At 40.4% G+C, this 14,769-nt stretch overlaps 2 protein-coding genes across 2 annotated transcripts in view; both read left to right on the top strand.

The window, feature by feature from the left end:
- Positions 1–14,769, top strand: part of LOC309564394 (uncharacterized protein) — a 174,413-nt gene that overhangs the window by 32,058 nt on the left and 127,586 nt on the right. The window contains 1 exon segment of the mRNA XM_082269022.1: positions 2–158. Coding sequence (XP_082125148.1) covers positions 2–158 — 157 coding nt within the window.
- LOC309562993 (uncharacterized protein) lies at positions 489–3,033 on the top strand. Its single transcript, XM_082267318.1, has 2 exons — positions 489–621; positions 1,908–3,033. Exons 1-2 carry the CDS (start codon positions 501–503, stop codon positions 2,972–2,974), a joined length of 1,188 nt encoding a protein of 395 aa, XP_082123444.1. The 5' UTR covers positions 489–500; the 3' UTR covers positions 2,975–3,033.

Genomic DNA, 14,769 nt, shown 5'->3' with positions numbered 1-14,769 from the left:
GAGTGGAAAGATTAGTCATTTTAATATTCGTATCAAAGAAGAGATAAAAGAAGAACAGAAGGAAGATCGTGTGATGGAGGAATGGAAACATTTAAAAGGACATAAGGATCTCTACAAGGACGTCATGATGGAGAATCAGCCGCCCCTCACATCACCGGGTAAGAGGAGACTTTATTGTAAAGGAGAGAGCAGTACGGAGACTCCACCTAGATCCCCCATCATCTGATAAACACATAAAAACAATGTATTCAGTCAGTGTGTGTGTTTCCTACAGATGGATTCAGTAATGGGAACCCACCAGAGAGAAGTCCCCGTCCTTTGTATTCCCGGGATTCCAGACAGGAAGATCACACCATCCCTCACCATCATCAGGTAGATGGAACTGAGGATGTGAAACCTAAATTTGACTCCGATCTGTGTTAGACTAAATTCCAGTATGCAGCCTCAGGATAATAGTGCTCACCATCATTTTGTGATTCTAGGGGATAGAAGTGACTGATATGAAAACTGAGGTTAAGGAGGAAGAAGATGCGTATATGAAAGAAAATCAGTTGTGTATGAAGGAAGCTAAAGTTATGGTGACAGAGACAAAGGAGGAATCCTCTTCAGGCATTAGCACGGGTGAGTATATTACTGTATACACAAAATGCAACACTTCACATTTTCATTTAACTTCATTGAATGTAAGGTATGCAAATAGATCGAAAAAGATTCAGCAAACCTTGCCATTTCACACAGTGTGTCCTATTGTTAAAAGAAAAAAAAGTTTATTTCATCTATATATAGAACATTTGAAAGCTATAATTAGAATGGAAAACGCTACATTGTTTTCTATAAAAACATCACTGGTGTGCCTACCTAAATTGATATATATATATATATATATATATATATATATATATTTGTGACAGGAAGTCAGGTAAATCTGTGGGTGTTGTCACAGATGGGAGATACATTTCTGCCTTGTTTAGACAATTCACCAATTACTATCAGGTGTCGGCTGCAGAGGTAGCCAGAAAGGTTTAAGGACGTTGGAAAGCTTCAGCTATTCAGAATGAGGCAATTAAGGCATCTATAAGTTATCCAGAGGACGACTACTGATTGCTGCCTCCTGAGGCTTTTTGCGTTAAGGAGAGCAGTGAGCTGAGAGACTTCTGAAGGTGAGGTGGTGTTGACTTTTTCTGTGTGAAAGGAAAACAAATGGACTATTGGTTTTCTGCTGTATGACCAGCAGTGTCTGCCCAGCAGTAGGTTGGGACAGACTCCATAGGTAGGTTCCTGTGTTGTGAAGGTAGACGCCCCAAGTGGCCAGGGTTTATTTTATGTTTGTTTGATTTATGCTGTTTGGATGCTTGCACTTGTTTCCAGCAAATTGGAAGAATAAACCATAGACCGTTGTTTTCAACCACTCCTCGGCTGTCTCTCTGTGTAACGAACCCGCCCAAGGGGTCACCCACACCTGCTACCGGGCCAACCCCTTACAATATATATACTGTATATATATCATGTTCTCAACAAATAAGATACTGTACGCCACATGAGAGGTCCATCTCCATTGCTCAATATAAGTCATGTTCCCAAAAAATGGAGTGTAGATACTGTACACCATATGAAAGGTAGATCTTCATTCTTCAATATTACATCATGATCCCAACAAATGAGAAGGAGATACTGTAAACCATATGAAAGGTCCATCTCAATTCCTCAAAATAATGTCATGTTCCCAACAAATGAGGAGGAGATACTGTACACCATATGAAAGGTCCATCTCCATTCCTCAATATAATGTCATGTTCCCAACAAATGAGAAGGAGATACTGTACACCATATGAAAGGTCCATCTCCATTCCTTACTAGACTAATATAGTGTACATGTTGGCATTATTAATAAATATTTTTTCCAACAGGTAGACACAATGGATGGATTACCCCAGAGGGACATCTAATTTTACCTCCAAATCTTAATGAGAAAAATAATGGCATTGAACATTGTTCTCCAGGAGTAAGCATTTTTACCCAATATATACGTCACAGACTTGATCATATGGTGAGAACAACAGATCTGTTTAATTCTGAGGAATCTATTGACAAATCAAATACTTTTATCTCAAACGTCCAACCTAGCTTTCACAATGCAGATGGATCACCAGATCCTTCTAATCCTAACGAAACCTCTTCTAATAATGTTAACATTACACAGAGAGATAATAAGTTATTTCCATGTACTTTCCAAGAATGTGAAAAGTCATTTTTTAAAGAACAAGACCTCATTATACATCAGAGAATACACAGCAGTGAAAAACCTTTTTCATGTCCCGCATGCAAGAAGTCCTTCATAAAGAAATCACAACTAGTGCGACACCAAAGAATCCACACCGGGGAAAAGCCCTTCTCGTGTTCTGAGTGCGAAAAGTCTTTTACCTTTCAATCCCAACTCAGAATACACCAGAGAGTCCACACCGGCGAGAAGAAGCCCTTTCCATGTTCCGAGTGTGAGAAGTCCTTTATAACGAAAGCAGAACTCATTCGACATGAGAGAATTCACACCGGGGAAAGGCCCTTCTCATGTTCTCAGTGCGGAAAGTCTTTCACCCACACATCACTACTCTATGCACATCAGAGAATACACACCGGAGAGAAGCCCTTTTCCTGTTCCAAATGTGAGAAGTCCTTCAATCACAAAACTGGACTGATTCGACATGAGAGAATCCATACTGGGGAGAAGCCCTTCTCGTGTTCCGAGTGTGGAAAGTCTTTCACCCAGAAATCGCTACTCCACACACACCAGAGGGTTCACACTGGTGAGAAGCCTTTTTCCTGCTCTGAGTGTGGAAAGTGCTTCTCCAATAAAGGGAACTGTGATAAGCACATGAGAATTCACACTGGTGAGAAGCCGTTTTCCTGTCTAGAATGTGGCAAATGTTTTGCGCAAAAAGTGACACTAATTCTCCATCAAAGTAAGCACACCACCTGAGGCTGCTGAAAAAACTAATGGTGGCCAGTTATAGACTAAATCTTTTGGCCTGTGGGCCAAATGTGCAATAAAGATGAGGTAGTTTGAAGGAGTCAGCCCACCCAAATGGGATATTTTCTTTTAAATTGTTTTGGTGTGATCTTACAATGAATTGTTGTAGTGCACCAGTTCCCCTGCCATTTGCCCTGCAGTGAGAAAATGTGAGAACCCTAACTTATGATGTAGAAAAAATATCTTGTACATGCCCACAGCAAGATTTTTGCTTAGTCTCACTGATCAAAAGCCTTATGTACCAAAGGAGGGTTTGGCTGAAAGTGACGCTGGATCTGAGAAATTTTTAGGTCCAAATAATATAAAGCAGAGGTATGGCAGAGACTCTCTTTACCCCCTGTGCAAGGACACAGTTTATGTAGTGTGAGATACATAGAATGGGGCTGGCCAGGCTGGGGGGGGGGGGGGGAGACCCAGGCAACAAGGTGAGTGGCTGAAAATACAAATCAAGCCTTGCTCATTGTGTGACCTGGCCCCCAACAGGCCATGGACTGGCAGTGGTCTGAAGCACTGGGGTTGGGGACCCCCCCCCCCTGCTCAGTGAGCATGGCTTGATTTATATTTGCGGCCACTCGCGTTGCTGCCTGGGTCCCCCCCCCCCCATTCTGGCCAGCCCCATTCTATGTATCTCACGCTACACACACTGTGTCCCTGCACAGGCGGTGAGGAGAGTTGCTGCCATACCAGGAAGAGGGTGCCGATTGGCTCATTATTCCTGTCCGCTCTGTGGCAGCCGGAAATTTTAGTCCAGAAACCTGAAGAAAGACTGAGACCAGCCCTGCGCCAGACTACCGATTCTAGAACCACCTGCGCCAGGCTGGATCAATCGGTCTAGAGCAGGCAAACAGCTCCGATACTTGGCGTTCCTGAGATTTGAAATCAGTGGGGTATGGTTAGGTCAGTGACAAGGAAGATGGTAGGACAGTTGGCATGGCTGCATGGAGATTCCTATGGAGCTATGGAGGTCAAATCGACACCCCCCCACCCCGGTCCATGGAGGCGTTGTCTTCCCTGAGGCCAGTCCCTATTGCCGGGGAGGTTAATGACAGTTAATATAATGAGACCAGCCCTGCGCCAGACTACCGATTCTAGAACCATCTGCGCCAGGCTGGATCAATCGGTCTAGAGCAGGCAAACAGCTCAGATACTTGGCGTTCCTGGGATTTGAAATCAGTGGAGTATGGTTAGGTCAGTGACAAGGAAGATGGTAGGACAGTTGGCATGGCTGCATGGAGATTCCTATGGAGCTATAGAGGTCAAATCGACACCCCCCACCCCGGTCCATGGAGGCGTTGTCTTCCCTGAGGCCAGTCCCTGGTGCCAGAGAGGTTAGTGACAGTTAATATAAAAGACTGTAGGTTCAGTAGTCAACAAAGCAGTTCCTGAAACAGGTTTTCCCTGGTCCACTGAGGGACCTTGGGTGAAAACCTGAAGTGAAGAAGGAAAGGAGAGCCAGTGAAGTGCTTAAGTGAATAATATGATTGTCATTTTATTATCAGAAGAAATCCAATGCATTGTGAGGGAGGATGGGGTTGGGAGAACATCTGGGAACACTGACTTGTAATGTAGGAAGGAATTCCCAGACACACCTACTGTAGGATCCATGCTGTGTCTCACTAATAAAAATACTTTTGTATCGACCTAGGAGGGTTTGGTTGGAAGTGGCACTAGATCTGGATCTGGTCCAAATAATATAAAGGACTGTAGGGTTCAGTATTGTCAGCAAAGCAGTTAGGTCACTCCTGGGTTTTCCCCAGTTCACTGAGGAACCTTGGGTGAAAACTTGAAGTGAATAAGGAAAGGAGAGTCAATGAGATGGTTGGGTAAGTTCTATGATTGTCCTTTATTATAAGTAGAAATCTAACGCATTGCGTGGAGTGGGCAGATCTAGGAACACTGAAGAAGGGGGGATTTTTTTACATGTGTTGGATATTGTGTGGGGAGGATGAGGTTGGGAGAACATCTGGGACACAGGATCAAATACATTTTTAGGTCCAAATATTATGAAGAACTGAAGGTTCAATAGTGTCAGCAAAGTAGTTAGGTTGTTCCTAAACCAAGGTTTCCCCAGATTCACTAAGGGGCCTTGGTTGAAAATGTAAGGTGGAGATAGAAAGCCAACGAGGTGGTTAGCTGAGTCCTACGATTGTCCTTTATTATCAGTAGAAATCTAAGCGATGTGTGGAGGGGGCAGATCTAGGAACACTAAAGAAGGCGGATTCTTTTACATGTGTTGGATTTTGTGTGGGGAGGATGAGGTTGGGAGAACATCTGGGACAGGATCAACAAAATTTTTTAGGTCCAAATATTATGAAGAACTAAAGGTTCTATTAGGGTCAGCAAAGCAGTTTGGTTGTTCCTGAACCAGGGTTTCCCCCAGATTCACTAAGGGTGAAAACGTAAGGTGGAGAAGGAAAACCAATGAGGTGGTTAGCTGAGTCCTAGGATTGTCCTTTATTGTGTGGGGAGGATGAGGTTGGGAGAACATCTGGGACAGGATCAAATACATTTTTTAGGTCCAAATATTATAAAGAACTGAAGGTTCAATAGTATCAGCGAAGCAGTTAGGTTGTTACTGAACCAGGGTTTCCCCCAGATTCACTAAGGGAACTTGGGTGAAAATGTAAGGTGGAGAAGGAAAGCCAATGACGTGGTTAGCTGAGTCCTACGATTGTCCTTTATTATCAGTAGAGGTCTAAGCATTGTGTGGAGGGGGAAGATCTAGGAACTCTGAAGAAGGGGGATTCTTTTACATGTGTTGGATTTGAACTGATAATAAAATGCAATACTTTTCATGCAACTACCTCATCAATTCATCTTTTTGTTGTACCTTTTCTTCTCCTTATGTATCAAAGTGCCAGTACCAAGATATTCCTTACAGACATATGTAGTGTAACAAACAGAGATGATGGAAGCGGCACAACACAAATGAAGGAAGCAGACCCACCCACACTACATGCAAGGAGCTTTCTGGAATCTGGTTGCAGTAGGATAGCGCAGATTTAACTCAAACTTTCTGCCATTGTCTGTATCCCCAATGAAGATTTTTCCCCTTCTTCCTGTTGTGTCATCAAGACAGGAATTGGGGTGAAATCTCTCCAAGGACAGGAACAATAATGGGGCTTCAAGCTGTACTTACTTTTTACAATATATAGAGATCTGCACTGTGTGACCCAAATAAAATAAAGTCATTGCTAACCCAAAGTGTGAGCTCTTCAATCTGTTTCATATTTACCAGTTCCACTGAGGACAAATACCTTTTTGGATCTCCACTTTTGAAAACATTTGTTTTTGTTTCAGTTCGTTATTTAAATAATTTGTTTTTGGAATTTTTTTCAAATTTAAATTGATTCAAATTTTCCGCATTCGGTTAAATTTAGCTCAATTCGACTGAATTCAGTAAATTCGATTTTGAATCAAATTCCATTTGAAATCAAATGTATTCTTTTCGAAATTTGAATTTTGGAAGATGGTTATATTCTCTCTTTTTTATTCTATTCTATTGTTTTTTTTTCTATTCTATTCTATACTTTTCTCTTCTATTCTATACTTTTCTATTCTATTCTATTCTTTTCTATTATATTCTATTCTTTTCTACTCAATTTTAAATGTAAAAATTTAATTTCATGAGATGTTTATATTGTTATATTCTTTCTATTCTATTGTTTTTTTCTATTCTATTTTTTCTATTATGTTCTTTTTTTTTATTCTATTCAAATTTATTCTATTCGAAAATTCGAATTTCAGAAGACGATTATACTCTTTCTATTTTATTCTATTCTATTGGTTTTTCTATTCTACTATTTTATTTTCTGTTCAATTCACATTTCGGGGAAATGGTTATATTCTATTCTATTATTTTCTATTCTATTTTATTCTCTTCACAAATTTAAATTCAATTCGAAAACGAATTGTTTCCTTATTTTGGATTCATTAAAAATTTTATTTTATTCTAGTCTTTTTTTTTTTCTATTTTGTTCTGTTTTACTTTAATCTTTGCTATTATATTATTTTATTTTCTATTCTTTTCCTTTATTTTCTATTCTATTTTCTTCTATTCTTTTATTTTCTATTCTGTTGAGTTTTAAATTGGCGCTAATATAAAACAAATGATAAAAATCACAGATATTCAAAGATCATAAATATGAATCAGCATGAGTAATAAAAATCAAACAAAGTGCATAAAACATGCTAATAGTGAAATATAAAATATATAGGTGAAGCAATTCACATAATAAAGAGCAATATTCCACATGTCTAGTGACCACCCCATGAGCAAAGACAGAAATATTCTCTCTTTCCTGGGTTCTCGATCCTATTTATGGGCATCTCGCAGCCCCACAGCTTGACACCCACATTGGTACATTTGTAAAACTACTACATATACCAGGCTCTCTTCGGTGGCTTTTTATCCCTTTTTTTTGCCTCTTTTTCTCCTCTTGATTCTCCTTCATTTGGGACATTTCCTTTTTACTTCACCACCATCTTGACTAGGGATGATCGAAACTGATAGTTTTGGCTTCGGTCTGTTGAAGGAGCTCTGCTACAAACGCTCCAAAACGCGTTACCGCCCCCTGAAGTCACCACGCCCCGTGCAATCCACAAGTGAGGTGTGCGTTCTACCGTATCCTCGGATGACAGGATTTCCCTGGGTCAGCCCACCGCACCATCTTGACTAGGGATGATTGAAACTGATAGTTTTGGCTTCGGTCTGTTGAAGGAGCTCTACTACACACGCTCCAAAATGCGTTACCGCCCCCTGAAGTCACCACGCCCCGTGCAATCCACAAGTGAGGTGTGCGTTCCACCACGGCCTCGGATGACAGGATCTCCCTGGGTCAGCCCACCATACCTCTTCCCCCTCTCTTGCTGCTGGTCGGCTGAAGGAAACGGAGCCACAGGGACAGGAAGAGGACCCCACGTGACGATCAGACATGCCCATTTACACTGTGATCTTGTAAGTGCAATGTACTTTGGTTGTCAATAAAAATTTCTTATGCTACACTTAGAGGCGTCTTCTCCTCTGCTTATCCTGCCAGTTGGGGTCCTTTCACATGGGCTTTCTGCCCGGCGGACTCCGTTTTGCTCAACGAGGATCAATCCACCGATCCCCGCTGAGCAGGTGGATGACAGCTCTGTCTCCGCTTACTTACAGACCTGTTAGATGCCCGCTCTCCTCTATGGGAGATCGGAAAGAAATGGACTGCCTGTCCATTTTTATCCGATCTTATCCGATCCGATCCTCCAGACGGATGGAAAATAGGGTTTCCATCAGTCTGGATTTCACGGACAGGATAAGATCGGATAGCAGCGGGTGTCAGATGACATGTCACCGCTGACTGCAAAAACTCTCCTTCATACATAAATCTATTATACTGCAGCGCTAGTCTATGGGGCTTATTGCCTTACCCTTACCCCCTCACTTATATCACCATAAACAGGTTTCGAACATCAATAAATTTGATTGGAACGACACCTTCTGCCATCAGGAAGCACAGCACATTGCTAAAATCACAATAATGACGGTCCATCATGGGGTTCTATTTCATAGAGAATAGTAAAAAAAACAAATGTTGCAATCACATGTGACCAACTGAGGTGATAGAGGAGAGCTGAGGTGACAGAGGGGGCCTGAGCTGACAGAGGGAAATGGAGGTGATAGAGGAGAGCTAAGGTGGTAAAGGAGAGCTGAGGTGAGAGAGAACTGAGATGATAGAGGAGAGCTAAGGTGATAGAGGACAACGGAGGTGATGGAGGGGAGCTGAGGTGATAGAGGGGAGCTGAGGTGATAGAGGGGAGCTGAGGTGATAGAGGAGAGCTGAGGTGATGTAGGGGAGCTGAGGTGGTAGAGGAGAGCTGAAGTGAGAAGGAAGGAGAATAGAGAAGAACTAAGGTGATAGAGTAGAACTGAGGTGATAGAGGGGAACTGAGGTAATAGAGGGGAACTGAGGTAATAGAGGAGAACTGAGGTGACAGAGGAGAACAGAAGTGATAGAGAACAACTGAGCTGATAGAGGGGAGCTAAGGTGATAGAGGACAACTGAGGTAATAGAGAGGAACTGAGGTAACAGAGAGGAGAACTGAGGTGATAGAGAAGAACTGAGGTAACAGGAGAACTGAGGTAAGTAAAGAGAACTGAGGTGAGAGAGAAGAACTGAGGTGATAGAGGACAACTGAGGTAATAGAAGACAACTGAGGTAATAGAGAACTTAGGTGATCGAGGGCAACTGAGGTGACAGAGGAGAACTGAGGTGATAGAGCGGAGAACTAAGGTGACAGAGAGAGAAACTGAGATGACAGCAAGGAGAACTGAGGTGACAGAGGAAAACTGAGGTGATAGAGAGGAGAAGTAAGGTGATAGAAAAAAGAACTGAGATGACAGCGAGGAGAACTGAGGTGACAGAAGAGAACTAAGGTGATAGAGGACAACTGAGGTGACAGAGGAGAACAAAAGTGATAGAGGACAACAGAGGTGACTGCAGAGAACTGAGGTAATAGAGGACAACTGAGAGGATAGAGGACAACTGAGGTGACAGAGGAGAACAGAAGTGATAGAGGACAATTGAGGTAGTAGAGAAGAACTGAGGTGATAGAGGGGAACTGAGGTGATAGAGGAGAACTAAAGTGACAAAGTAGAACTGAGATAATAGAGGGGAACTAAGGTGATACAGAGGAACTTAAGTGATAGAGAAGAACTGAGGTGACAGAGTAGAACTAAGGTGACAGAGTAGAACTAAGGTGATAGAGAAGAACTAAGGTGATAGAGGGGAACTGAGGTAATAGAGGGGAACTGAGGTAATAGAGGAGAACTGAGGTGACAGAGGAGAACAGAAGTGATAGAGAACAACTGAGGTAGTAGAGAAGAACTGAGGTGATAGAGGGGAACTGAGGTGATAGAGGAGAACTAAGTTGACAAAGTAGAACTGAGAAAATAGAGGAGAACTGAGGTGATAAAGAAGTGAGGTGAGAGTGGACAACTGAGGTGATAGAGAAGAATTGAAGTTATAGAGGGAAACTGAGGTGAGTAAAGAGAACTGATGTGATAGAGGAGAACTGAGGTGATAAAGGAGAACTGATGTGATAGAGGAGAACTGAGGTGATAGAGTAGAATGTACACAACCTGTCCGTGCTTGCATGGGCGTCCGCAGAACTTTTTCAAGGGTGGCATTATTTTAGGTTACCCATGCTACGCCCCTTTTCAACAATGTCATGAAGGCGACGTTAGTCACCGTGCGAGCTGCGACTCGCGAGTATTTTTTTTTTTTTTAAAGGGGAAACAGCAGAATTTATTTTTAAAGTGTTTGTTAACCTAAAAACAAAAATATTGATCCTGTTCCCTTAAAGCATGTTTACAGTAGAGTGCTTGTGCTGTGTAATTTGGCCCCTTCTATCACCTAAAAATACCTGGCTGATCCTGGCAGTTTCTACCCTCCACCCTGTAAACTGACCACGGTATATCATGGCTGCTGAGCCCTGACATCGTGGTCAGTGTACGTGTCTCCATCATCCGAGGCCCTCCTGTCCTCCTCTGTCCTCCTCTCCCCCCTCCCTCCCTGTCTGCTCCTGTGTCAGTGCCTGCCCCTCCCCTCCTGCTGCTGTAGTTTAATTTAAAGTTTCATATTCTGTCTGTTTAATAATCCTGTGTGCCCCTGTGTGTGTGTTTTATAAAAATATGCCGTTCTTTACCAGTTTTCAGAGCACCGATCGCCGCTCACGTGACCTGCCGCCTCTCTCCTCCTTTCAGCCTCTCTTCCCCCTTTCCGACTGACGTCAGCAGGGAATCCTCGGTCCCGCCCACTGCAGGCAGGTCACGTGAGCGGCGATCGGCGCTCTGAAAACTGGTAAAGAACTGCTTGTTTTTTTAAAACACAGACACGCGGACACGAGCACGCAGGATTATTAAACAGACCAGACAGGATTGTATAAAGTGGCTTAACAACCACTTTAAAGGGGAAATTGAGATTCCGGGGGGGGGGGGGGGCACTTGCCCCTCATTGCGGACGCCCATGAGTACTTGTTACCAATCAATGATGCTGTCTGTGGATGAGATTTGAGGAACCCTTATTACCAATATGGAGACTTTCCTGTGTGTTCCACTTGCAATCTTTCTTTTTTAAGAACGTTTGTTTAATTTTCTAATCGTTAGTAGGGTTCATGTAAATCAGCAGTGATGATAAAATTTTGAAGGAGCTAGATGGAAATTTTTTTTCTCAAATAAACAAATTTATAGCATTGAATGTAAAGTTAATTTGTTCCAAAATCTCATCTAAAATGCAAACAAAAATTTCAAGCATTTTCAAACGGAATTCGTCAAGTCATCAAATTTACTCTCTTACGAACGTTCGTCCACAAATCTACCAGTGTATGGCCAGCTTTAGGCAAAAATACTGTATGCTTGAAAAAATATATCCATAAAAAAAATTTCCATTTTGAATTGCAAATTTCTTTTCTGTGTGTGTGTGTGTTTGTATTTCTTTCCTCTGTATTTTCTCCTCGCTTTTTTTTTATTTTATTATTCCTAATTTCCATTGCAATTTTTTTTTTGTTTTCAGTATTTGTGTTTGTATTGCATTTTGTATTTCCTCTTTATTTTAATTTTTTTTTTTCTTTTTTGCTTTGAAAATTGTTTTTCCTGTGCATTTTTGTTTTTTTTTTCTACTGTACTTCCTCTGTATTGTATTGTTATTTTATTTTTACCATTTTGCTTTGCAAATTATTTTGTGTGTTTGTGGTATTTTTTTTTTCTATGTATTTTTTTTGTTGTTGTATTGTTCCCATTTTGCGTGTACATTTTTGTTTTGGTTTTTTTTTTTTTTTGCTTTTTTTTCTACTGTATTTTCTCTGTATTGTATTGTTATTTTATTTTTACCATTTTGCTTTGCAAATTATTTTGTGTGTTTGTGATTATTTTTTTTTTCTATGTATTTTATTGTTGTTGTATTGTTCCCATTTTGCATGTACATTTTTGTTTGTTTTTTTTTTGCTTTTTTTTCTACTGTATTTCCTCTGTATTGTATTGTTATTTTATGTTTACCATTTTGCTTTGCAAATTATTTTGTGTGTTTGTGTTATTTTTTTTTTCTATGTATTTTATTGTTGTTGTATTGTTCCCATTTTGCGTGTACATTTTTGTTTTGTTTTTATTTTGCTTTTTTTTTCTACTGTATTTTCTCTGTATTGTATTGTTATTTTATTTTTACCATTTTGCTTTGCAAATTATTTTGTGTGTTTGTGTTATTTTTTTTTTTCTATGTATTTTATTGTTGTTGTATTGTTCCCATTTTGCGTGTACATTTTTGTTTTGTTTTTTTTTTCTACTGTATTTTCTCTGTATTGTATTGTTGATTTATTTCTACCATTTTGCTTTGCAAATTTTTTTGTGTTTGTGTTATTTATTATTTTTTTTTTCCTATGTATTTTTTCGTTGTTGTATTATTCTCATTTTGCATTGCAAATTTTTTTGTGTGTTTGTTTTTTTTTTTCCTCTGCATTTCCTGAATGAATAAATGTAAGCCTCTGTAAGGACATTTTACTGTAGCCCATAAGTGAAGACAACTGGGAATGCAGCCCAATAAGCACATCAATGGCTGACGGTAGTCTCTTTAATTGCTGTTCCTTCTGGTCTACAACAATATGGGCGAGAAGAACCAATCACAACAATGCCTGTATTTTACCCATAATGCTGATCATTGGGGGATGGGCAGTATTGTTGCAGGAAGAGAGTGGAGCAGAGTGTGAGAGCCATGGAGGCAGACTGCAAGCGCCTTTCCGAGCAGATATTACAGCTCACCCTGGACATCATCTACCTGCTGACTGGGGAGGTGAGGAGGATTCTGGGAGCACAGTGGCTAAGTTTGTTTAATTGTTTTTCTGATACCTGCCTAAAAACATTTTTTTACTACAGTTTAATTTCAAGGACAGATCACTGCAAAATTGCCAATGGAGACATTTTATGTTTATTTTATTTATTTTTTTGTGCTTAATCACTTTTAACTTTTGTAAAAATGATACGTTTTTTAATCATTGTATGCTACTTGCAATGAAATAAAAAAATACTAATTAGGAAACGTACATTTAAACTGACGATTGTTTAATAATTTACAAGATTTTTTTTTTTTTTTCCAAGATTTTGTGTAACTAACAGCCAGTCAGATTTTTTTTTGCTAACAAGCTGCTAAAATATTAGGTGTTTCTTTTTAGAGATTTTATTTTCCGATAAAAGAAAGCATTTTTAACGAGGACACGTAGAATTGCTTTTTTTTCCTTACTAATATTTTTTTTACAGATTTTTTTTTCTGATAAAAGATAAAAGCGTAAACTTGCTTTTTTCCAAACTTTTTTTTTTCTTTGCTTTTTTTTTTTTAAAAGATAAGCAATTTTAACAACTTAGGATCGCTTTTTTTTTTTTTTCCTTACTAATTTTTTTTTTTACTGATAAAATGGCTTTAACGACCCAGGAGATGCTAGTAAAGAGCTACGTTTGCCTTTGTTGTTCGAGCATTTTCGTACAAGTTATTATCATTCTTGATTACATCACGATACGCACCTTCATGGAAAACAGTCTACCCATAACTTTATTTTATTTATTTTTTTTATTTTTTTAAAGCTACAAAAATTTTCGAATGACAAAGGCAAACATAGCTCTGTACTAGCGTCTTCTGGGTCGTTCTTTGCATACGATCACATGCGCTGTATTTTCTATTCAATTTCTGTATACATTGAACAAAAATCAGACTCTGTGTTCAATATTATTTTTTTTTTTTTTAGTTCCAAAGTCAGAATCGGCTGTTGGAAGCACTACTATACTAACGAACAGATAATCGACCGAAAATTACGGAAATTTTTGTCCGTATTTTTTGTCGTGTGTACTGGCCTTTATACTCAGTGTATGTAACCAGGGATTGAGCTGATTGCCAGTATGAGGTCGGAGAAGAGAGATTTTAGGTCTCACAAACACAATAGATTACACAATTTTTTGATGAGGTTGTGCTGAGTCAGTAGATACCAAACATGTCAAGTGTTTTCGGGGTAACTTTTATATTTTTACACTTTGTTTCACGTAACTTTGGTTTAACCACATAGGGCAGTGATGGTGAACCTTGGCACCCCAGATGTTTTGGAACTACATTTCCCATGATGCTCAGGCACTCTGTAGTGTGGTTGAGCATCGTGGGAAATGTAGTTCCAAAACATCCTGGGGTGCCAAGGTTCACCATCACTGCCCTAGGGTAACAAATGCCCCCCTGTGTGATAACATTAGCATTTTGTTTAGACGGGTTTTTTTTAATGAGACATCAGAGGTCTTTTTGACCCCCGATGTCTCATTTGCTTTCCACTGAAGCTAATGGAATGCAGATTGTTCTTCCACAGCCATAGAGGTCAGGGAAAGTGAAGACCGAACCTGGAAGTGATGTAATGCAAATCGCTCCTGTGTTCGTTCCAGTTAGAGAAGATCGGCGAATGCTTGTTCACTGGTCTTCCTCCCTTCTACCCAAAGACACCCTCTATGGGGGGGGCTCAGGCCTGCAAGTAGGACAGTGAAGCCCGGAAAACATGGTGGGGGGTATTGCGTGGGGGGATTCACTACTAGGGGTCCATGGAAGTGATCCAGTGCGGCAGTTATGAGCTTGATAAGAGGCAGTGAAGGGCTTTCATATAAATGTGATCGGGCAGCTTTAGAGCCACCCGATCACTTTTATACAGCACCACCCTGACCCAACCCCTCCCCTTCCGCCAGCACCTGC

Source organism: Pelophylax lessonae, assembly GCF_965119305.1.
Source record: "Pelophylax lessonae genome assembly, chromosome: 9".
In the NCBI taxonomy this organism is placed as follows: Eukaryota; Metazoa; Chordata; class Amphibia; order Anura; family Ranidae; genus Pelophylax; species Pelophylax lessonae.
Note: the sequence above shows the minus strand (reverse complement) of the source record. Positions and strands in the feature narration are given on the sequence as shown.

Coding starts and splice junctions, on each gene's coding strand:
- LOC309562993 (XM_082267318.1), top strand. CDS start 501: ATGAAAACTGAGGTTAAGGAGGAAGAAGATGCGTATATGAAAGAAAAT. Junction 622..1,907: donor CTCTTCAGGCATTAGCACGG/GTGAGTATATTA, acceptor TTTTTCCAACAG/GTAGACACAATGGATGGATT.